This window comes from Nicotiana sylvestris, chromosome 5, assembly GCF_000393655.2.
Source record: "Nicotiana sylvestris chromosome 5, ASM39365v2, whole genome shotgun sequence".
NCBI lineage: Eukaryota > Viridiplantae > Streptophyta > Magnoliopsida > Solanales > Solanaceae > Nicotiana > Nicotiana sylvestris.
This window is the reverse complement of record NC_091061.1, coordinates 69,805,936-69,829,853: the sequence shown is the minus strand read 5'-3', so window position 1 is coordinate 69,829,853 and position 23,918 is coordinate 69,805,936. Positions and strand designations below refer to the sequence as shown.

Genomic DNA, 23,918 nt, shown 5'->3' with positions numbered 1-23,918 from the left:
CTTCCTTCCTCGTCAAAACCCAACTTTGAGTCCGTTTGGATTTGGTGATTTAAAGTAGCTGATAGACATTAGGTGCTGAAAAATATTTTTAAGTATTGAAATTAATTAAAAAATTAAGCAGTTATGTATTTGGATAAAAATGCTGAAATTAATAATAAGCAGATGAAGAACCGGGTATATGAAGAGTTTTGTTTTAAAAAAAAGTATTTTAGGGATAAAATAATAAATATTTTGATCAAACTTAAAGTGCTTATAAACTGAAATTTAATAAGTTGGGGAGATCAACTTATGACTTTTGACTTATTTTTGGCTTATAAGCACTTAAATTATAAGCACTTTTAATTTTATCAAACGTGTAGATAAGCCAAAAAATACTTATAAACCAGTTTGACCCAATTAGCCAAACACCCTCTTTTTCTACTCTCTCTCTCTCTCTGCCTTTATCCCCTCAATTTCATGCATGTCTTTTGATTTAGAAAGCTAAGCAAGTAACCCTATATATCTATTCCTTTCAAGTCAATTAGAAAAACAATTAATTCCAGGAGTCTCAGAAATTTCACCTTTGATATCTCTTGTATTGATTCTTCATGGATATGGTGTCGTATGCTCACAGAGATGCAACGGCACAGAGACTATCAAGAACTAAGTTCCACGAGGAAAGCACGGCAAACAACTTACACGAAAAACCAAAAATTCCCCTTTTACCCTCCTCCTACTCCGACGATGAATTTCCCTACCCGTTTGGCGAATTGGATGTGGACTTGACAGAATCGGAGCTCCGGGAAACCGCGTACGAGATCCTGGTCGGAGCTTGCCGTAGCTCCACCTCCGGCAGGCCGTTGAAGTTTGTTTCCAGTTCTGAGAGATCGTCATCGTCGTCGATGATGTCATTGTCGCCGTCGTTTCAGAGGTCGGTGACGTCGACGGCGGCGAGTAAGGTGAAGAAGGCGCTTGGAATGAAGTCGAGGAAGAAGAATTCGGACTCAGTAGTGAGTGGGAATAAAAAGGGTTCTACGACTGTGGGTGAGTTGATGAGGGTCCAAATGAGGGTTTCGGAGACCACTGATTCTAGGGTCCGACGAGCCTTTTTAAGAGTAGCTGCTGGCCAGGTTTTTGTTCATCTTTTCTTTGCTGATAAAATTTTATTTGACACACTTTCCTTCTTATACTCATCCGTTTCAAATTAGATAAGTTACTTTTCTTTTTAGTCTATTCCAAAATAAATGACACATTTTAAATTCTTCATTTTACCCGTATTATCATTACTTTTATAATCACACAAGTGTCATTCCCCACAAAGTTTTACCCTTTAGCTTTTAATGACACAAGTTTCAAAATCCTTTTTTTCCTTAAAGTGGGTGCCTAGTCAAACTACCTCATCTAAATTGAAACGGAGGGAGTAGTATGTAGGGGTGTCAATGGTTCGGTTCGGTCGGTTATTTTACAAAATTTGTACCATACCAATTTTTCGGTTATTCTATTATATATAACCAAAATGAGACTTTTCGAAACCGTCTCAATCATGTCGGTTTCTCTTCGGTATCGGTACGGTTCGATTAATTTTCGGTATTTTTTTAATATCATGTAAAATTCACCAGTAGAAGTAGAATTGCAATAACGTACGTTCTTTTATAGGACTTAACAAAACTCTCTAGACATTTTTATTGTTTAAAGGGTGAAATTTAAAAAAAAATATGGCTATAGTATAGATCCATCGACTATTCTACAACAGCGTAAAAGAAATCAAACAAAGACAAAGAAAATATTAATCACACGAGTTAAAAGATATACCAAGTTGGGACTCAAGAATTTTAAGTCTATAGAAGATTAAATATTCAAAAAAATAAATCTAAATTATATGAAAGGAAACATATTCAATACATTATAGTTTGCTACTCATAATTGCTAGAATACTTTGTGTCTTGCTAATGAAGATACTTGAAATAACTTGGTTTAAGTAGAAGTAGCATAATAGGTTTTAGGAATTAGTATTTTGAGTTTAATTACTTGTTGGCTTATAATAGTTTTCATAATTCCAAGGCTCAAAGAAAATTTAATGCATTATTATTTTTAAACTTACTAAATAAATATATTTTCTACATGTAAAATTTATTCGGTACAGTTCGGTTTTTTTTTTTTATAAAATAAAAAACCTACCCTAATTATCGGTGCGATTATAAATTTATATAAAAACCTACGGTTTCTTAAAAAGAAACCTAAAAATCGGTTCGGTGCGGTACGGTTCGGTCGGTTTGGTCGGTTTTCGAATATCCATTGACACCCCTAGTAGTATGTTTAGAAAAGAATGACACACTTCTACATTTGGAAACAATTAACTTTACACTTTCAGTTTTACCCTTAATGAAACTTTTAATTAATTGAGCACCCCAGGGCTTATGGTTCAACAAAGCCGGATGTATGGTAGGCACACGATAGAATGCTGAGCCTAGTATTTAAGTGGAGAAAGGGAGATGAGGGGGCTCATTGTCCACGGAGTTTCAAAGCTGGAAACTTCTTGGTCAACAAAAAAGGAATAAAACGATTAATTTGCAGCAACTGAACTGTACGAGTGATTTCAGATTTTAAGCAGGTCCTTCTTGATAGAATTGATGTTCTTTTGTCCATCGTTTCCGGTATAATCACATGACGGCAAGATTTGTTTTTTCTTAATCACTAATATATCCGTTTAAAAGATGGCCAACAAGTTTATTGATGTCTTTCAGAAACCACATTTTTGGTTTCCTTGGTTATAATTGATAGGTTAAGAATCACAGAACGAATGATTCTTATGGGCAGTACGATGAGTATGTGTAGCGCTTGACGAAAAAGCGGTAAAGAAAATACAAGAAGAGTCTTAAAAAGGATTTTTCATTGACAAAAGATGGAAATTAAACTAATTCCTTATATATTAGTACTAAATTCCTCCGGACAAGTGTACTGATCCAATCATAAATCAACACCCTAGTACTATTTCCCAACGGATAAAAAGCTGGCAAGACAAGTATCATTATAAAGGGCTAGGCCATACTTTTTTAGGTAAGCATAATAGCTAAAAACCTAAGGGACAAATGATAATATGAAACTATTCTTATTTCTGGATTTGGGCCCAACTCCATTGACCTTTCTCTTCATTTCGTCTTCATTCATTTCAAGCTGAGCGGATAGTCCGTTCCGCTACTTCCCGCCCCCTTTGAGAATGTTGACAATCAAGGTTGAAATTTTGAAAATTGAGAAGTGAGGAAGGAATAATCCTCCCAAGTAGCATCCTCCGAAGCTAAGTTGGTCCACTGAACCAGCACTTGGGTTACCACCCGAGCTGCCGGCTTGGCACAAAAGTTGATCATTTGGTTTGCTCAAGGGCGAATCTTTTGCTGGAAAAATATTTGGCCCAAGCTTCTTTTTCAGTTGGGACACGTAAAAGACCAGATGAATTTGGGATTCACTGGGAAGCTGGAGCTCATATGCCAGTGGACTAATCTTCTTGACTACATGGTAAGGTCCATAGAATTTAGAGGCTAATTTCAGATTCTTCCTTAATGCAACTGATGTTTGCCTGCAGGGCTGTAGTTTGATGAAAACCATATCCCCTACCTCAAAAACCCTCTCACTCCTTTTACTATCTGCATATTGTTTCATTCGAAGCTGAGCCTTGACCAGATTCTCCTTCAATTGCTTGTTCACCATTTGTCTTTGCTTTAGCATTTGATCAACTGTTCCCACGTTAGATTGTGTGGCTGAGGAGGTTCATATCCATAGAGAGCCTGAAATATGGTCATACCAATTGCCAATTGAAAACTGGAATTATACCAAAATTCTGTTTGGCCTGTCATGCACCTTAGATAGGACTCAAGGCATCTGTTTAATCTCTTTGTTTGCCTATCCGTTTAGGGGTGATATGCTGAACTTAATTTGAGTTGTACCTGCATGCTTTTAAAAAGCTCTTGCCAAAAGAGACTTACAAAAATGGGATCTTTGTCCAACACTATAGAGCAGGGCATTCCATGTAGTTTGCACACAAAATCTAGGAAGGCTTGAGCTAGTTGAGTAGCATTGTAAGGATGAGACAAAGCTATGAAGTGAGCCTACATAGTATATCAGTCTACCACCAACAAAGTAATATCTTTTCCTTGTGACTTTGGTAGACCCTCAATGATGTCCATGGATATGTGCTCCCAAGCCCTTCTGGAAATGGTAATGGTTGCAAAAATTGGGGGTAAGCCACATTTTCATCTTTGTTTCTTTGACAAATTTCGCATTCTTGTACAATGGTCTTCACATCCTTAAATCATTTTTGGCCAATAAAAAATGGATTTTAACTTTTGATATGTTGCGTGTATACCTAAATGTCCTCCCTAGGCTGATGAATGCATGTCGTGAACCAGTTTGTTCCTGAGGTTCTTTTGATTTCCAATCCAAACCTTCCCTTGAAATCTCAGCAATCCCAACTGGAATGTGACTTCAGATACTACTTTTGGATCTATAGATAGCTTGGTGATTAGTTCCTGGCCTCACTATCTCTTTCGTAGCTTTCATGGACTTCCTGGGCCCATTTGGGGTGGGTCACACTGAGACCCAAACATTCTAAGTCTGGTTGAACCACTTTGGTTCCTCCCCCTTCTAGACAATGCATCAACTATAATGTTTCTTTCCCCTGCCTATAATGTATTTCATAACTGAATCCCATCAATTTCGTTACCCATTGTGTTGTAATGATGTGTGATACGTTGGTCTCTTAGGAATTTTAGACTCAAATGGTCTGTCTGGATCTCAAAGTGGTTGGGCGGGAGATATAGTGGCCATTTCTCAACGGCCAGAAGAAGAGCTATGAGCTCTTTCTCATATGTTGACATGCCTAAGTGCTTTGGGCTCAAGGCTTGGCTCAAAAAAGCGATGAGACTATTGTGCTGAGAAAGCACTGCCCCGACGCCTAGTCCACTGGCGTCGACTTCAACAACAAATAGCTCCGTAAAATTTGGCAGAGCTAATACCGATGCTTGAGTCATGGCCCAGCCTTAGTAGCAACATCGTTCCACACGAAACCTCCCTTTTAAATAAGAATGTTAAGGGCTTGCTAATCACAATGTAATTTTAAATGAAGCGTCGGTAATAACCTGTTAAGCTAGGGAACCCTCATAGACCCTTAATGCAAACAGGTTTAGACCACTTTGAACGCTTAGCAAACAGCTGATGCTCAATTAACAACTTAAACACCATGCTATGTGTTCTAGATGTTCTCCTAATGAAGCACTGTAGACCAAGTTATCGACAAAAAAGGACCAAAACAAACTTTCTTAAATATGGGCCAAAAACGTGGTGCATTAGGGCCTGAAAGCTAGTTGGTGCCTTTGTAAGCCCAAACGACATAACAGTGTACTCCCACCGCCCATGATGCGTCTTAAAAGCTGTTTTGTGTTCATGAGCCGCCTTCATCCTTATTTGATGATACCCCGATCTTAGGTCCAATTTAGAATAAATTTGAGCTCAATTTAGCTTATCAAACAAATCTTCCATCACGGGAATCGGGTACTTGTTTTTAATTGTGGTATCATTGAGCCTCCTATTTTATACACATACTCCAAGATGAATCCTTCTTTTTATCGAGGATAACTGGAGATGCAAAGGGAGATGAAGTTACTGTCCCTGCTTCCAGCATTTCACGGATACTCTTTTCTATTACGTCTTTCTGCTCGTGTGAACGACCTTAGCTCAGTTGGTAGAGCGGAGGACTGTAGATCCTTAGGTCACTGGTTCGAATCCGGTAGGTCGGACTTCTTTGTCTTTCGGAAACAACCTCTCTACCTTCATATAGTAGGAGTAAGGTCTGCATACACACTATAATTTCACTCGGTTTTTTGTTGTTGTTGTTGTCTTTCTGCTCGTGTGAATACCTATAGGGTCTTTGATTAACAGGTTTAGAACCTGGTAATAGCTCAATTGCATGATCACATGTTTTATTTGGGGGGGGGGGGAGTGGTTGGTTCACTAAACACCAAATTAAACTCCTTCAAGATTTTTCCACTTGGGCTGGAATTTGTTCACTGTTGGCCCCCTCCCGATTCTAGTTGACAAGTTTGGGCCACCCAATTACATTCTCCTTGGCATAATAAACCTGCAATCAGCTTGGTATCGTTATGGCCCAATCCAATGAATCATGATAACTTACCAAGGTTACCATTCTTGTGCCTCTCATGAAAGTGACACTACGGGGCCTGGTATGCAAGTTTATAGGTGCCATCAAGTCAATCCAGTCCATGCCGAGCAACAAATCACATCCAGCAACCTTCATCACACGAAATTCTAATTTGAAACCCTCTCCTTGCATCTGCCATCCAACCTTACAGCATATGGCAGTGGTAACCTAGACTTCTCCATTGGCAACCCGCAATCTCTTAGGTCTGACCAATTTTTGCACATCCAATTGTAACAAAGCTGCTAATTGTGGATCAATAAAACTTTGGGTGGCTCCACAGTCCACAAGCACCACAATTGGTTCACTTTTCAAAAGCCCCGCAAATTTTAATGGTATTTGGGCTTCAGCACGGGCCCTCCATCACACTAATCACCGCTTCCTCCTCTTCCCCGTTATTTTCTACTTGCGCAAACTCATTCTTTTAACTCCTGAACTTTTCCCTTCCTCTACTATAGTCTCACCCTCACTGTCTTCCAATGTTTAAAGGGCCTTGGTTTTGCATTTATGCCTCGGAGCCCATTTTTCATGACAGCTATAACATAGCTTTTTATCTCTTAGGGTTCCCAAAGAGGGTGTTTTATTCAAGTTTAATGGACTTGGGGCCACATATGGTGTAATAGCTTTAATGTTTTGGCTGGCTTTGGGCTTGGGGTCAAAGTAGTCCTGGGTCGGGTAGTGGAAATTCTTGGGCCTTGGACATTTTTATAAATGGCTGATAGTGTATTCTCATGGAGCTTAGGCACCTCCATAGCGTCTGTCAATGTGGATTAGAAGCTCGAACCATGGAATGTAGGTCAGATTTTACTCCACCCACAAAAGAATAAACAAAGTATGCTTCATTTAATGGGGGATTAATCAGCAACAGGTAAAAACGAAGTTTTTCAAATTTGTTAAAATAACTTTCACATCAGGCCACTGTTGCAGCCTATTAAAATCAATGACAATATCCATGGGCCTTATATTGCCATACCTACGACATACGTCCAAACAAAAAGTCTCCCAAGCAATTGCTCCACCATGCTCCATCATATAAACATGAAACCAGGTGTCCATTTTCTCCATGATGTGCACATCGACATAACTCATCTTTTCGTCTGTCGATACTTGATAAAGCTCAAAAACAATTAAAAATTTCGCACCTTCCGATCCAACCCCTTGGGTTTTTACAGTCAAGCTTAGGGCCCGCACGGTTTTGTATTTCGGGCCACGTCACCTCGAGCCCCAAAAGCGCGCGTACCATATGAACTTGTGTCATGACTTATAAAGCTCTTCATTTTCTCTCCATTTTCAATGTGGGATTCGCCTAATGTGACATGTGCACCCTTTTTCAGGAGCTTGCTAACCTAGAAACCTGGCAGTCCTGCTTGACCTGCCCTCAGTCATGGGCATCACACTAGATGGGCCTCACCTTCATTACTTGATGGTTTTGTTTATCTGAAGTGGGAAATTCATTGACATGGATTGGTTGAAAAATGGGATTCATTGAAAATGTGTTGCTAAATGAGTTTGATACACATTTATAGATAAAAATAGTACTGGAATGTTCTTTAAACTGCACCTTAATGGTTAGATTGTTTCTTGTACTTTCCAGCTTGGAAGACGTCTCGAGTCAATGGTTCTACCACTGGAGCTCTTGCAGCAGTTCAAAACCTCAGATTTTCCAAATCCACAAGAATATGAAGTATGGCAGAGGAGAAACTTGAAACTACTTGAGGCTGGACTTGTCTTGCATCCATACTTGCCTCTGGATGAGACAGACACACGTCCTAGACAGCTTCAGCATATTATACATGGGGCTCTGGTAAAACCCATGGATACGGGGAAGCACAGTGAATCAATGCAAGTACTCAGGAATCTTGCGACATCCCTCGCCTGCAGATCATTTGATGGGTCGAGTCCCGACATATGCCATTGGGCAGATGGCACTCCATTGAATATCCTACTCTACCAAATATTGCTTGAAGCTTGTTTTGATGTGAACGATCAGACCTCTGTTATTGAAGAAGTTGATGAGGTCTTAGAAATCATAAAAAAGACTTGGGTAATACTTGATATAGACCAGATATTCCATAATATTTGCTTTTCATGGGTTTTATTTCATCGATATGTTTCAACCAGCCAAGTTGAAAATGACCTGCTATTTGCCGCTGATAATCTGTTATCGGAGGTAGCAAATGATGCCAAGGCAGTAAAACACCCAAGTTGCTCTCAGACCTTGAGTTCTCTGCTTGACTTGATCCTAGGTTGGGCTGAGAAAAGGCTGCTTGCATACCATGACAGCTTTTACAGGGACAATGTTGATATCATGCAAAGTCTTCTCTCTATGGGTTTATCAGCTACCAAAATTTTGGTCGAACACAATCCGCGCAACTATCAGAAGAAGAAGAAAGAGGTTGATGTTGAATTTAGCAGCGTTGATACTTACATCAGGGCTTCGATGCTCAGGGCCTTTTCTCAGGCAAGTTGGTCTTTGCAGTTTAGTTAACCTCACCATGTAGTACAAGCATCATATCGAGAACTCCAATTTGCATTTTTAATTTAAGGGGGAGTTCAGTGTTTTCTTGCCCTCTTTCTCAGGAATCTAGAATGACGCCGTTGGTACTTTATCTATATTTCTCATCTCAGATACCCCCCGACTTGAAGTGAGAGTTTTTTCCACTCGCACAGAAAGTACTTCCTGGTAGTGTAGAGCTTCATAATGATACTGATAATCTACTTTTTCGTGCTGAATGTATTTCACTCTCCTCTTCACAGATTGCAAATTAAAACTATCTTCTGTCCCCTGAAATGCATTTGAATCTTTCTAGCTTTAGTTTTCCCTGGCATTTTCGAACTTTTTCCATTTATTTCTGGAGTTTATTTAATCCTTCTAACTTTCATGATTTGGTCTAAGTTAATTCTTGCTCCATTGATGGAAAAAGTGACTAACTCGGCCTACTCTGCCTAAAGACAGGAAAAGGAGAGGTTGATATCAAGCAGAAAGTCCTCTAAAAAACAGCAGAGTTCACTTCCCATCCTTTCCATCCTGGCCCAAAATGTTACTGATCTGGCTTTCAATGAGAAGGAAATATATAGTGCTGTTCTGAAGAGATGGCACCCTATTGCAACTGGTGTAGCTGTTGCTACACTTCATGCTTGCTATGGAAGTGAGCTGAAGAAATTTGTTTCGGGGATAAGTGAGTTGACTCCAGATGCTCTACAGGTGCTGATAGCAGCTGACAAGCTGGAGAAAGATCTTGTACAGATGGCTGTTGCGGATGCTGTTGACAGTGAAGATGGAGGAAAGTCATTAATTAAAGAGATGACTCCTTATGAAGTTGAAGCTGTGATAGCAAACCTGGTGAAATCATGGATAAGGACTAGAATAGACAGACTTAAGGAATGGGTCAACAGGAATCTGCAACAAGAGGTATGTCTCCTTCTCCTGTTGTTTCTTTATTTTAGTGATCAGTTGCTGGCTTGTACTAATGTCTGGTGCCATGGACCGTCACCATTGTGCTAAACACTCTATCATCATATTCGGCATTAAGAAGCTGAAGGATTTGGGATTACGGTGTTGAAAATATTTCTTTCAGGTTGTGAAATTCTTTTCCTGTAATTCCCTAATGTTTTGACACTACCCCTTGAGTGATAGCACAAAAGGGAAGAGGGCGAGCCCGTTTCCTTCAACAAAAGTATACCCAGTATTATACACCTAATCTGTAATTTGTGTCTTATCTGCTAGTCTAAGATTTTCCTTCAGTCAACTGGTATGCCTGGAAGCTGCCTCTCAATCCAAAAGGGAGAAAATTAATGGGATCTGTCTTCATCTTTGTTTTTGGCTCTCATTGCCTCACCTTCCCCGACCCCCACCCCCCGGGGGGGAGGGAGGGAGTCCCAATTTAACTATTCTAATGGCACCGATTAGCGAATATTTTTGTAAGACCTCTTTATGGGAGCTTGAAATGCGTGGAGGTGATTGTGCTGTTTCTTCCTTTATATGTTGACTTCTTTAATGATGTCTGACCTAAATCTTTACATTGACTACTTGAATCATCTGAAATTAAAGGGCAGCCTGGTGCACAAGGCATCCTGCGAAAGCATGAAATGCGGGATGCCTTGTGCACCGGGCTGCCCTTTATTTCAGATGATTCAAGTAGTCAATGCAAAGATTTAGGCCCAACATCATTAAAGAAGTCAACTTATAAAGGAAGCAACATCGCCTGAAATTGGAAAAGGAAAATGGATATGGTCTGCCCATGCTGCTTGGTCATGCTGTATACAAACCTTAAACACACAGCTAAGTAGTACAACATGACCTGACCTTTTGCCTTCTTTTGTAGGTCTGGAACCCTCATGCAAATAAAGAGCGATTTGCTCCCTCTGGAGTGGAGGTCCTACGCAGCATAGATGAGACTTTCGAAGCATTCTTTTTGTTACCAATACCTATGCATCCAGCTTTACTTCCAGAGTTAATGAATGGCCTTGATGGATGCCTTCAGAACTACATATTGGAGGCTATATCTGGCTGTGGTAAATATTAATTTGGCTGCAAAGTATAATATGGTGTAACAGTTACGTTATAGACCATTAATATCTGGTGTGGTTGCAGGATCTCGAAGTACCTTTGTTCCAACTATGCCTGCTTTGACTAGATGCTCAGCTGGGTCAAAGTTTAGTGTGTTCAGGAAGAAAGAGAGGCCTCCTATGGTTTTGCTTAAGAAATCTCATAATGGGACCACTAATGGAGATGATTCTTTCAGTATACCTCAGTTGTGTGTCCGTATTAATACTTTGCACTGCATACGAAAAGAATTGGATGTGCTAGAGAAAAGGACAATTTCCCAACTGAGGGATAATATATGTGTTCATGATGATAATCTTGTTAATGTGTTGGGCAAAGGTTTTGAGCTGTCAGCAGCTGCTTGTCTGGAAGGGATCCAGCAGCTTTCTGAGGCAATTGCATATAAAGTCATCTTCCATGAGTTGAGTCATGTCTTCTGGGATTACCTGTATGTAGGGGATGTTTCATCATCCCGAATTGAACCTTTCCTGCAGGAGCTGGAGGAAAACCTTGAGATCATATCAGCAACAGTTCATGACAGGGTCCGGACACGTGTAATCACTAAAGTAATGAAAGCCTCTTTTGATGGATTCCTGTTTGTTTTGCTGGCCGGAGGACCTTCTCGTTCTTTTTTACTGGCTGATGCTGCAATTATTGATGAAGATTTGAAGTTCCTAATGGATCTATTCTGGTCGGATGGTGATGGATTGCCAGCTGACCTTATAGACAAGTTTTCAACTACTTTGAAAGGCATTCTTCCTCTTTTCCACACTGATACTGCTATTCTAATTGATCAATTTGAGCATGCAGTTCAAGATAATTTTGCCCCTTCAGCTAAATCCAGACTTCCCTTGCCTCCTACATCAGGTAACTGGAGTCCTACCGAGCCCAGCACCATTATGCGCGTTCTGTGTTATCGAAATGATAAAATGGCAACTAAGTTTCTAAAGAAGAACTACAACTTCCCAAAGAAACTGTAACCGTTCACATGGTTGGAAAATGAGTGAGGTGATGTTAGCTAACTGTAACACTGGATCTTGGATTAGGTTGTTCATATTAGGAAGCTGCGTGATTATTTTGTACAGAATACTTGTGATTTATTGAGCGCATATGACTTGACTGTGAGTAAGTTAACAGAGGAAGACGTCAGTTTGTAAAGTGAGATCTTGAGGATTACTGTCGAGGAGTGAAAGCATATCGTGTCTATGTGAAGATGTGGTACAAAGTTTATCTTATAGACGACTACATTACCAGCTGAATGGATGTCATTCTTGTTCCAAACCTTCTATGTACCTTTCCCTTTCTCCCTGATAGGTAAAATCCTAATGTTTTTTTGGATTTGTAGCTGTATTTTCTTTCTTTTGTGTCTTATTATGTATTCCGAAAAGAAAGGTTTCTTGAGCTTTTACCTATGGAAGTTGAGAGAAACAGTTTGGTTTTGTTCCTGAGATATGCTTAACTGCTTGAAGTGGGTGGTTTGTTTAACCATATATGTTTCTTACTTGAAAACTTGCATTGCCAAAATGACGTTCCCAATTTTAGTATGGCGAACTATGCTCGACAATGCTGCAAAAGTTTTTGGAAGTTCCTGCAAGTGGTCCTTTCTTTTGCATTCCACTTAAGATTCCACTAGACGAACCAAATATGTTTACTTGATCTACACTTGATGTTAACAAATTTAAGAGTTCCACTAGACCATAGCTGCTGGGAACAAAAGATGTGACTTGATCAACACTGCATGTTGATTCCAGATTCTATGCTACTCTTGTAAAATTATACTCTGGATCCTTATTTTGCATTTTTAGATGTGATGCATCATAGTTCATATCGCCTGGCTTCATTGAACGCGCCGTCTTGTGATATATGGGATTTATTTGTTAATAAGCATATCATACTTATACTTGATTGATTATTATAACTAGCGGAAGCAATCCCAATATCAAAATCACATGTAACCTAGACAACGGAGTTTTACGGGTTACCTCTTGAAGCGTGAACACAACTTTTCAGTCACGTGAGCCTTCAGTTCTACAGCGTCTCAATGGAATCTCCCCCACCCACATGATCATGATTCTCGAACGTTTTACGGTGTTTTACTGTGTTACCCAAATAATATCTGAAAATAGCAATTTCGTGTGGGCGAAATTCTCTAGGAAAAAGAGGCCTAAGATTTGGTCACCCACTCTTTCCTTCCTCTAGGTGGAAAGCCTTATGTATTTATAACACAGATTTTACGGGTTAAAACCTTTTTCCAAAACTTGTCGAGTTTTATTTTCCACTAAAAAAAGAATTCCTTTATTTCCTATTATTTAGGTACAACAGAGACCATAAAATTTAATGCTTCTAATTATGAAATTAATTTTTAATTTTCGAAATTAAAGTCCACCATAGTAAATTAGGAATTATTCTACTAAAAATTCATAATTGCACTCCTTATTCAATTTTGAAACTCACCTATTAAATCTTATTCAACTCCTGATTTTAAGATTCATATACTAATTAATTAAATTAAAGTACTGATAGTTAATTTATTAATTATTTCTTTTAGACTTTTGTTTAACTTATTTCATGTATCGGATACAAAATTCATCGGCCGAGTTTACACATGAAAACTTATAAGCTTCCATAAAAGTGTATCATCAATCTCTAAATAGAGACATGAATTCCATCAACTAACTATTACTTCGCCAATGTAAATTATTATTATCCAATTAATTAGGAAAATTGACCCACCAAAGAATCTCGCTTTTTAATAAATAAAAATAAAAATAATATACACAACTAATAATAATTATATCAAGATTAAGAGTATAAGTACATTTGATGACTAGAGAATTTATTTTCTCGAGTCAGTATAAAATACTTATCTCTACTGGTTCGTTCAATACATACAAAATGTACTAGTACAAGAAATCGGAATAAGCCATTCCCATAATCAAGATAAATTATATTTAATCTTGTACTATAATCATTCCTGATGGTTTGTCCAATTCCATCATTAGATTGTGAACTCAAACTTTATACTTATAAGAACCGATGATTTAATCTTTCGTGTATAAGTTATACTCTATACATTAAATCATCAACTATATAAGCAAATGACACATATTTCTGTATGATCTATTTAAAACTTTATTAAAATTAAATAATAATTATTCCATAATGAAATACTATATCTAAACCAAACCAAACAAAACCCATGATTAATAGTATATATCCTAATAATCTCCCACTTAGACTTTTGCTCATGAAAATTATTAGAATATACTATATTCAAACGCATGGTTAATAATATATGTCCAACAACTTTCACTTAGACTCATAACCGTGCATCTACAACTTTCTCAGGCATTCTTTTTCATGACTGTTAAAAGTCTCCGCCAATAAGGTTTTGTTAAAGAATCTTGTCAAGTTATTTCCTGGTGCAATCTTTGTCCAGTAGTTGTTACAGAGTCAATTTTTCGCAAATTGCACTGCATGGCATCAACTGACACTCAAGCCACTCAGCCTTACTTTCCCCCCCTCAATTTTAGGACTTAGAATATTTTTAGACTTGTAAACAAAAGCACACAACACTTACGGATAAAACACCCAACCTTTTATTATTCTCATGGAATATAACAAGGACTCATGTTGGAAGGCTCCTAATATGCTACTTGCTTTAGCCAACGAAATACACATACATAAAGGGAGCTGTCAATGACAGTTATAGTGCAATTACAAGAAATTACATGGGGCGTGCATGATTCCTACGAAATTATTCCTCCTTCAGCCTTCAAGCCAACTGACTCATGTGCACTGCACATGGCATAACTTCCACAGCACATGTACATCACACTTCCTTCCAATCATATTTTTTGCACACTTGTTCCAGCTTCGCCCACACTTTACTCAGCCTGCCTTGCCTTGTCTTTTAGACCATGATTCACACATAATCAGCTCATGACAATGCTCTTTATATCCATGCTGTCCCATTAATCCACACACGTGCCTTTGTCAAGTGCCATGTGCCTGCTTGCCTTCATTTGCCAAAACCGTCGTCCAGAACCAAGGCTGCCTTGTCATCACTCAAGGCACCTTATCAAGCTGACCCACCTAAGTCCCATGCACCAACTTAGGCACACTCCCAGCTCCGCATATTACTTACAAACACCTACAAGAACCCATGTCAAGGGACAATGTACAAGCCCTTGACATTGGTTCAGCCCGACATCCCTCACGTTCCAACATTAGGGGTTAACAATTCACCTCCACTAGTTGAACTCGACGTCCTCGTCGAGGATGATTTCAAATAGTCCCCTATTTGATGTTCATGTTGCCAAAATGAAGCGCCCTTTTCCTAAGTTGCATCTGCCTTGGGCTTTCCTTTCCACCAAATCAAAAATTCCGTTCGCCTATTCTTCTTGTGCATACCAAGAACCTGGTGGTCATGAAACTTCTAATTTTTTCCTCAAGCTGAGTGCGTATCTTAGGAGGAGCTCTCTTTATCTTATGTCTATCCAGATCTGCAGGATTTTCAATGTAGCTTTAGAAACTCACATGGGAAGTTGAATGTATTTTCATTCATTTTGGAAACTTTAATCGCTAAGCAACTTCACCAACTTTTTCAGCAACTTCAAAAGGACCATCGTGCCTTGCGACCAATGCTCTATGCCTCCCCTGACTGTCAATCTTTTTCCAAATATGTGGAGTAAGCTTTAACAGCACCTTATGACCCACTTTAAACTCCAAGGGGCACCTATTCTTGTCAATATATTTCTTAATTCCTTTTGTGCCTTTGTCAAGCTATCTCATCCCTCTTTGATCATAGCTTGTCTATCCCAACAGTAGCGTCAAGCAACTAAACATTTACCGCCAGTCTTTTGTTGTGCAATCATAGCTGGCTGAGTAAGTTGTTTCCCTACAACAATTTCAAACGGACTCATCTCCGTTGTTGAAGACTTGTGCAAGTTATATGAGAATTGTGCACAGTCTAGAAAATCTATTCAGTTGCATTGACTAGCAGTCGCAAAGTGCCTCAAGTATTCCTCCAATAGATGATTAATTCTCTCAGTTATGCCATCAGTTTAGGGATGGCCGTCATTGAAAACTTCAAGTTCGTTCCCATTAAATTGAACAAATATGTCCAGAACCAGCTAATCAATCTAGCATCCCTATCACTAATAACATCCTTTGGCATCCAAAATATTTTACCACATTATTGAAGAACAATTTAGCAAAAACCTTTGAAGGACACTCTGTGGAGCAGCAAGAAAAACAACATATTTGAAAATATGTCAACCGCAACCATGATTGACGACAAACCATTGACCTTAGGGAACCCGCAGATAAAGTCCATCGAAATAAATTTCCATGAATCTTCTGGAATAGGCAGAGGTTGTAGCAAACCTGCCTCCTTCTTCCGCTCAGTTTTAGCAAGTTGACACACAAGGCAACTCTTAATATAAGCTTCCACATCATGCTCCATCTTGGGCCAAAAGTAGGATCAGGATAGCAGGGCCATCATCCTTTCAATCCCAGGATGACTAGCCCATAGAGTATCATGTGTCTCCTTTAATAGTTTACGATGCAGCCCATCACCAAGTGGTACTACGATTCTCCCCCTTTGAAATAGAGGAGATCGTCCTTGATGTAGTACCGCCTTACTATACCTTCCCTCACATGATTATTGTTTTGATATACAATGGATCGTTGGCATCACACGACTTGATTTTATCAAGAAAATTAGATTCAAGTCGAGTAATGGAATAAACAATAGTAAATATCTCCTTTCGACTCAATGCATTGGGTAATTGATTGTGTCTTCCCGGCTTATGTGCCCGAACAAAATCATATTCTTCCAAGAATTCTTGCTAACGTGCCTGCTTCGTACTTAGCTTTTTCTGTGTCTTGAAAAATATATTAGCCATATTATCCGTTCTCACGACGAATTTGGTACCCAGCAAGTACACACGCCAAATCTGCAAGCAGTGGCTTACAACAACTATTTCTTTTTCATGAGCCGGATATCTTTGCTTTACTTCATTCAACTTTCTGCTTTTAAACTTCACTGGATGGTCTTCTTGTACCAACACACCTCCAACAACCTTGTCGGAAGTATCTGTATGAACTTCAAAGGGTAGTTCAAAATCTAGAAGCCGCAAGATAGGTTTTGTGCCAATAGCTTCTTTCAGCATGAAAAATGCACCATTGCATTTTTAAAGCATGCCCAAGAGTGTATACCAAAGTATGATTTTACTTAGTATTCTCCCACTATAACGAAGTACTACAAATGTTACCTTTATTACCTTACAATATTGAAATATTAATGACTTCTTACTATAATATTCACTGTTCAAACCTCACGCCCACTAGAAATAGGTATATTATGTCTATTAACGTTCTCCCACTACTTAAATGTAATGGAACATCAATTCCGATATGTGAATTTTGATGTTCTTGAACATCTATTTATTTCTTTGTCTAGTTCCTGAATTCCTATAAAACTAGTTTACTTCTAGGAACATAGTTTATTAAATAGTCCTTATTTATAAAACTTATATTTATTTTAACAATTGCCTTATTCTCTTTAGGACAATAAAATAAACCTCCATTCATTTCCTTGGATATTCAATAAACATGTACCTATCCGTTCTTAATTCCAGCTTATCCACTTTCCCTTTCAGCACATGTGTTTGACAATCCTATACTTGAACATGCCGCAGACTGGGCTTACATTTAGTCCACAGTTCTATAGGTTCCACATGTACTAACTTAGACGGAACTAAATTCAGAATGCAATTTGTAGTTTCCAGGGATATTCCTAAAACAAACAAGGCAAATATGAATAACACTTCATTAATATATCCATATCTAAAAGAATCTTATTTTTTCTTTCTACCACACCACTATATTATGGAGTTTCCGATGTAGATAATTGAGATGCAATCCCTTATTCTGATAAGTAATAAAAGAACTCTTAAGAAAGGTGCTCACCACTACAATCAAATCGGTGACTTAATATATTTCCTTGGCGCTTGTCCGTTTCAAGTTTTAAAAATCTTGAATTACTCAAATAATTTAGACTTACGGTGCATCAAATAAATATATTAATATTTTTAGTAATCATTTATGAATGTCACAAAAATACTCAAAACTATCTCTTACCAGTAAGTTCATTGTACTATACAAATCAGAATGGATTCATTCTAGCTTATCACCAGCTTTATTTCCTTTCGAAGGGAAACATCCTTTAGTCAATTTCCCTTCTAATCAGGATTCACAAGTTGGTAGTGCCTCTACTTTCAATAAACTTTAAAGTCCATCCTTGACCAACTTGAAATCCTATCCTGATAAATATGACTTAGACACAAGTGCACATATAAGTTTTACTCAATTTTGAAGAATATTTTCTCTTATGAGGTAGACTAACATTGTTCAATTCAATAGAGACATTAATAGTAACAAGGTCATGCATCCATGTACCACAAGAGATAAAATATTTATCAAGCTCAATAAACAAGAATTGTTCGAAAGAATAAACTAAATATCCATATCTTATTTTGCCTAGAAATCGAAATTAAATTCCTTCTAGCAAAAGGTACATCTATATTACATCCTTTAAATTTATGTCTTGCCACTTCCAAAGGATGTTTTGACAAGTAATACGACAAATTGCATGACGTCATTGTGGAGTTGAGATATAAAATATTACATAAATCATAATAATTCAATTAACAGTGAATAATAAAATTCAAACTGCATTAAACACACACACACACATACATACATACATCTCGAATAGCAAATTTCGATCGGAAAAAATATTCATGCAAAGTATATTATATAATGCAAGACTTGTACAATCTAAAAAGAAACAGAACCAACTTAGATGGAGAGTATACTGCTATTTTCAGTCAATTATATAATCCATTAAATATGAAAATTTCCAATGTACTACACCCCCCCCACATATATATATATATATATATATATATATATATATATATATATATATATATATATATATATTCATGCATCTTGAATAGCAAATTTCGATGGAAAAAGAAATACTCATGCGACATGCATTTTGTAACGATCCAGCCGGTCATTTCATGAGCTACCGCTCTGTTTTTCCCATTTCTACTTCTTATTGCCTTGTTCAGTGGTATTATGTGTTATCGGGTTGGTTGGCTCGGGTTCGGAAAAATTTTGGTAAGGTTTGAGACACTTAGTCTCTTTTGACTAAGCTTAAGTTGGAAAAGTCAAACGGATGTTGACTTGTGTGAAAAAGGGTTCGGATGTGAATTTTGATGATTTGGATAGCTTCGGGAGATGATTTGAACCTTAGGAGTGTGATCGAAACGTGTTTTGGAGGTCCGTAGTAGGTTTAAGCTTGAATTAGCGAAATTGGTATTTTGGCATTTTCCGGTTGATAGGTAAGATTTTGATATAGAGGTTAGAATGGAATTCTGGGAGTTGCAATAGGTCCGTCGTGTCATTTGGGATGTGTGTGCAAAATTTCAGGTCATTTGGACGTAGTTAGATAGACTTTTTGATTAAAAGCGTAATTCGGAAGATTTTTGAAACCTTAGGCTTGAATCCGATGTGTTTTGGTTGATTTGATGTTGTTTGAGGTGTTTTAAAGATTGGTATAAGTTTGAATAGTGGTATATGACTTGTTTGTGCTTTTGGTTGAGGTACCGGGGGCCTCGGGGTGGTTTCAGATGGTTGACGGAAGATTTGAGTTTGGTTTTTGGCAGATGAAGATTTTCCATTGCTGTCATAACCGCACCTGCAGCTAGGGCACCACAGGTGCGGGCTCGCAGAATCGCCCAGATGGTCGCAGATGCGGAATTGGCCTTATGGGGCTGGGACAGCAAAAGTGGTTGCTCGATCGCACCTGCGATGGCGCAGGTGCGGCTTCTTGATCGCAGATGTGGAAATGGGCGCATTAGTGAGAAGCGCAGATGCTGCGCATTTGACCGCAGAAGCGGTATCGCAGAAGCGGAAGAAGGGCCGCATGTGCGAAAACTCTGGGCCAGAACGTATATAAACCCTCCTTCGCGATTTTCAGCCTTTCTTCACAATTTTAAATCGATTTTTGGAGCTTTTGGGGAATTTTGAAGACGGAATCAGAGGGAACTTCGTCGAGATAAGAATTTTGATCATAAAACTCGTTCCTATGGTGTTATTTCATTGATTAGGCTTGAAATTTATGAAAATTTGTGGGTAAATATTGAAGAAACTAGGGCTTGAGATTAGAGACCTTTGAGCAAGGGTTTGAGGGGTCATTTGTGGTCGGATTTTAGTACTTTTGATATGTATGAACTTGTGGGGAGATAAGGAGTTTATTGATATAAATTTTATCGAATTCCGAGATGTGGGATCGGGGGTCGGGTTTGGTTAATTTCAGGATTTGCGTTGTATTTTGATTACTTTTGAGTGGGCTTTGTTCTCTTAGCATATTTGATGGTTATGTACTGATTTTGATTAGATTTGGAGTATCCGGAGGCCGATTCGAGAGGCAAAGGCATCGCGGGCTAGAGTTGGACTGGATAGAGGCGAGTAATGATTGTAAATGTTGTCCTGAGGGTATGAAACCCCGAATTTCACATCGTTATGCTATTTCGAGGTGACGCACATGCTAGATGACGAGCGTGGGGTCGTGCACTGTTGGGGATTGTGACCTAGTCCATCCCGAATGATTGTTTTACTGCGTATTTGATTGAAAACTATTTGCTATCATCATGTTTTGGGCTGAATGCCATATTTGGGCTTCGTGCCAACTGCTTTGGACCCGTAGGGGATTTTTACTACTATTCCTCACCGTTTTGACTTATTATTTCTACTCAGTCATGCTATATTCTACTGTTTTCATAACTCAACCATGTTTACTCTGTTTTGACATCTTAATTGTTATTTTGAACTGAGCATCATATTTTATTGTGCCCGAGTGGCTTTTTAGAGATTTTTGACTGAGTACGGTCGAGGGCCTGAGTTGTGAGGATACTATGGAATCGGGCTACGCGCCGCAACAATATTATACCGATTCATGATTATGAGGCCAAGAGCCTGAGTTGTACGCCACAAGGTGGCTTGATATGAGGCCGAGAGCCTATTGATTATGCCACGAGATGGCTTGATATTGCGCTTGGGCCGTAAGGGGCCCCTTCTGGAGTCTATACACCCCCAGTGAGTGTGGGTACCCAGTTTGTGATGTGATATAGCCCGAGGGGATGATGTTGTTCCATGTTATTGCTCGAGGGGCTGATACAAGTGATTGTGAGATAGCCCGATGGGCTGATTCTGTTGGTCTTTTCCCCTAGGGGCTAATTTTATGTGTTTATCTTTTCTCGCTGCTTTTCATTCACTCGTTTTAAATGTTAAAAGATGTTTTAAAGAAGCTTATACTGAACCAAGGTGTTTTGTACAAGTTTTCACTATTTTATTGCATTGTATTGGTTTTATACTGCCTCTTTGTAGCATTTTGTTGTGTTTTACGTGTTTTCTTACCGCTCAGCTGCTTTTACTTTTATTACTCACTGAGTTGGCGTACTCACATTACTCCCTATACCCTGTGTGCAGATTCGGAAGCCTCGGGTCCTGCTAGCGAGGGTTGATTGCTTCTAGCAGCCTGTCCGGAGTTCACTAGGTAGCTGCTCGACGTTCGCAACCTAGTGCTTCTCCTTCCTATCTTTATTTTCATTTGTACTGAATTTGTAGTAGACTATGTAGACTTTTCCTACTTTTAGATGGTTGTATAGATTCTCATGACTGGTGACACCCCGATGTCGGATTGTGTTTATTTCCACATCCGTTCTGTTATACTCTATTTTGGGATTTATCACTTATTATTGACTTAAATTTAACAATTATAACTGTTTAAATGGATTGGGAATTTGTGTCGGCTGGCCTTGTTTTACGATAGATGCCATCAAGACCGGGTTCGGGTTTAGGGTCGTGACACATATGTAATACCAGATGTCACGACCCAAAATCCCACCTTAGGAATCATGATGACACCTAGTCTTTAAGATTAAGTAAGCCTAACACATGAGGAGATCTAACAGAGATAACCATCTTAACTATATAAAACTTAAAGCGATCAACAAGATAACGTAACTAAAGCTGAACAAATGTGATACAATCCCCAGAACCAGTAGTACAGAGTTCATAAGCTTTACCGACATACATTAGAATTTTAAATACAATACTATTATGAAATAAAGATAAATAACAGTATAGATGATATCCGGAGGTGACTCTGAGGCCTGCAAACATCAAGCAGGTATACCTTGAAGTTTCTAGCCGCAGAGACAAAACTCTCAAGAACCAACATGATCAGAAGTAACTGGATCTACACAAAAATATGCAAAAAGCGTAGCATGAGTACATCACAACAGTACCCAATAAGTATCAAGACTAACCTCACGAGTAATGACGAGGTAAGTCGAGACACTCACTAGACATAAAACCCGTGCAAGATATTAACATAAAGCTATAAATGGAAAGAGCGTCAATGTAAGGCTAACAACATAAAGATCATTAATATAAAACCAACAAAGGAATAATATAAACACAATTAGCAACAAAAAGTAAACGGGTAATAAAGAAACAACGTAATCAAAACATAGATGAAATATGAATGAATTCAAATTAGGAAAACAGATGACAATTCAAGTAATCAAATCGTTCCCAACGCATGACTTACAATAAGAATTACCCCAAGGAACCACACCTCGTAACCATAAATCATAATCCATAATTTCGAATCTTACATGCATGACACCTCATGCCCACATTATCAATCACATTCGCACGACAAATAAAATATTCGAGAAGTTTATTTAAATACAATAAAACATAACAACAATCTTGAATAAAGTAAGACGTCGAATGAGATAATAAGTTTATTGTAGAAAACAAATAAAATAAAATAAACTGCAATTTATACAAAATAGAGTATCAAATGAGTTACGTTTAGAAACCAATAAGGTAAAGTAAAATAGCATTTTCAAATTAACAAAAATATCAGATAAGTTAACGAATTAAATATAGAATTTATTAAAGTAAGGCGTGATAAAAATTTCACGTAAAGTAAAACAGCAAGTAGTGTAATGAGTTTAATTTGAGAACCCAAATAAAGTAAAATGTGATAATAAGTTAAAAATAGCAAAGCACCGAATGAGATAACGAGTTCTATCAAAAGAGTCACATAAAATAAAGCATGTTAACAATTCCTTTATTTAAAACTGTTATGTCACCAACAACTCAATAGAATATGAAGTAATGACTCCATGCAAGTAAATTCATCTTGAAACTCAATTCACCAAGTAACACGGAGGCACATTAAAGCAACATAGCAAATCACATAGAATGCATGACTCACATAAGAAGTCACAATCGTTCCCGCATAAAAATAAAAATAAAAAACCAAATACAATCAAAATACAAGTGAGATGATCTAAGAAAAAACAACAACCGTTCAAATCAACAAGCCTTTAAAATGTAGAATATACAACAAAATCACACCGAGGTACCACATCTCATATTCACATTTCATAAATCACAATCACAATCTTCCTTATATAGCTGTGTGAGCCTTGCATATATTTTTGAAAATATTTTTCCCGAAATAGCTTCATGCACTTTAGCCTCCTTATCTCACCGCGTGGCTTCAAGTAATTTCCTTACTAGCAATACGCGTATAAATCCCACCTTATCTCGTCGCATGCACATCAACCCTTATCCTTATACCGCTGCATGCACATCTATATCACAGCATAATAATCAACTCGTACCATACGTGCCCATATACCACAAAATTACCAAATCAACAATAACAATATTACCACAACACATAGCCCACGACTCAATCACAATGTGTACAAGAATCTCAATAATAACAAAATGAATGAGAAACAACTCAACAAGGTAAGATATTCCAATAACCAACAATTTCAAGAGCAATCGGTTTAATAGCTTTCAACAACTACAACTTCAATAACTCAACAATGAAGGTAATTTCATGAAATAGCAACTTCAAATCAAATTCATAACTTAGGCTCGACAAGGAAAGAGATAGCACGATGTAATGATCTGGCTAATCAGTTTGAGTATTTAGCACCGTTCCCCTATTTTGTCACAACCAGGAATTCTCAACCTCGGGACCGTGGTGGCGCCTAACATTTCACTTGCTAAGAA

General features: G+C 38.1%; 1 protein-coding gene and 1 non-coding gene across 4 annotated transcripts; both read left to right on the top strand.

Moving 5' to 3' along the window:
- Positions 1–415: 415 nt before the first annotated feature.
- On the top strand, positions 416–12,179 carry LOC104215125 (protein unc-13 homolog). 3 transcript variants are annotated; one of them, XM_009764889.2, is made up of 6 exons: positions 1,038–3,492; positions 4,143–4,213; positions 7,782–8,648; positions 9,144–9,599; positions 10,513–10,702; positions 10,782–12,179. In XM_009764889.2, the coding sequence occupies exons 3-6, from the start codon at positions 7,803–7,805 to the stop codon at positions 11,711–11,713; spliced, it is 2,424 nt and encodes an 807-aa protein (XP_009763191.1). In that variant the 5' UTR covers positions 1,038–3,492; positions 4,143–4,213; positions 7,782–7,802; the 3' UTR covers positions 11,714–12,179. The 3 variants fall into 3 exon arrangements, with proteins under 3 accessions (XP_009763178.1, XP_009763191.1, XP_009763184.1); XM_009764876.2 differs by lacking the exon at positions 4,143–4,213 and having other exon boundaries at positions 416–1,109; XM_009764882.2 differs by lacking the exon at positions 4,143–4,213.
- TRNAY-GUA (transfer RNA tyrosine (anticodon GUA)) lies at positions 5,696–5,768 on the top strand. The gene has a single exon. It is a non-coding gene; the product is annotated as a tRNA-Tyr (tRNA).
- Positions 12,180–23,918: the final 11,739 nt, after the last annotated feature.

Bases quoted from the DNA above. Each gene is read 5' to 3' on its own strand.
- LOC104215125 (XM_009764876.2), top strand. From the start codon at position 588: ATGGATATGGTGTCGTATGCTCACAGAGATGCAACGGCACAGAGACTA. The intron at 1,110-7,781 runs GTTTTTGTTCAT...TGTACTTTCCAG, and splicing joins TAAGAGTAGCTGCTGGCCAG to CTTGGAAGACGTCTCGAGTC. The intron at 8,649-9,143 runs GCAAGTTGGTCT...GCCTAAAGACAG, and splicing joins TGCTCAGGGCCTTTTCTCAG to GAAAAGGAGAGGTTGATATC.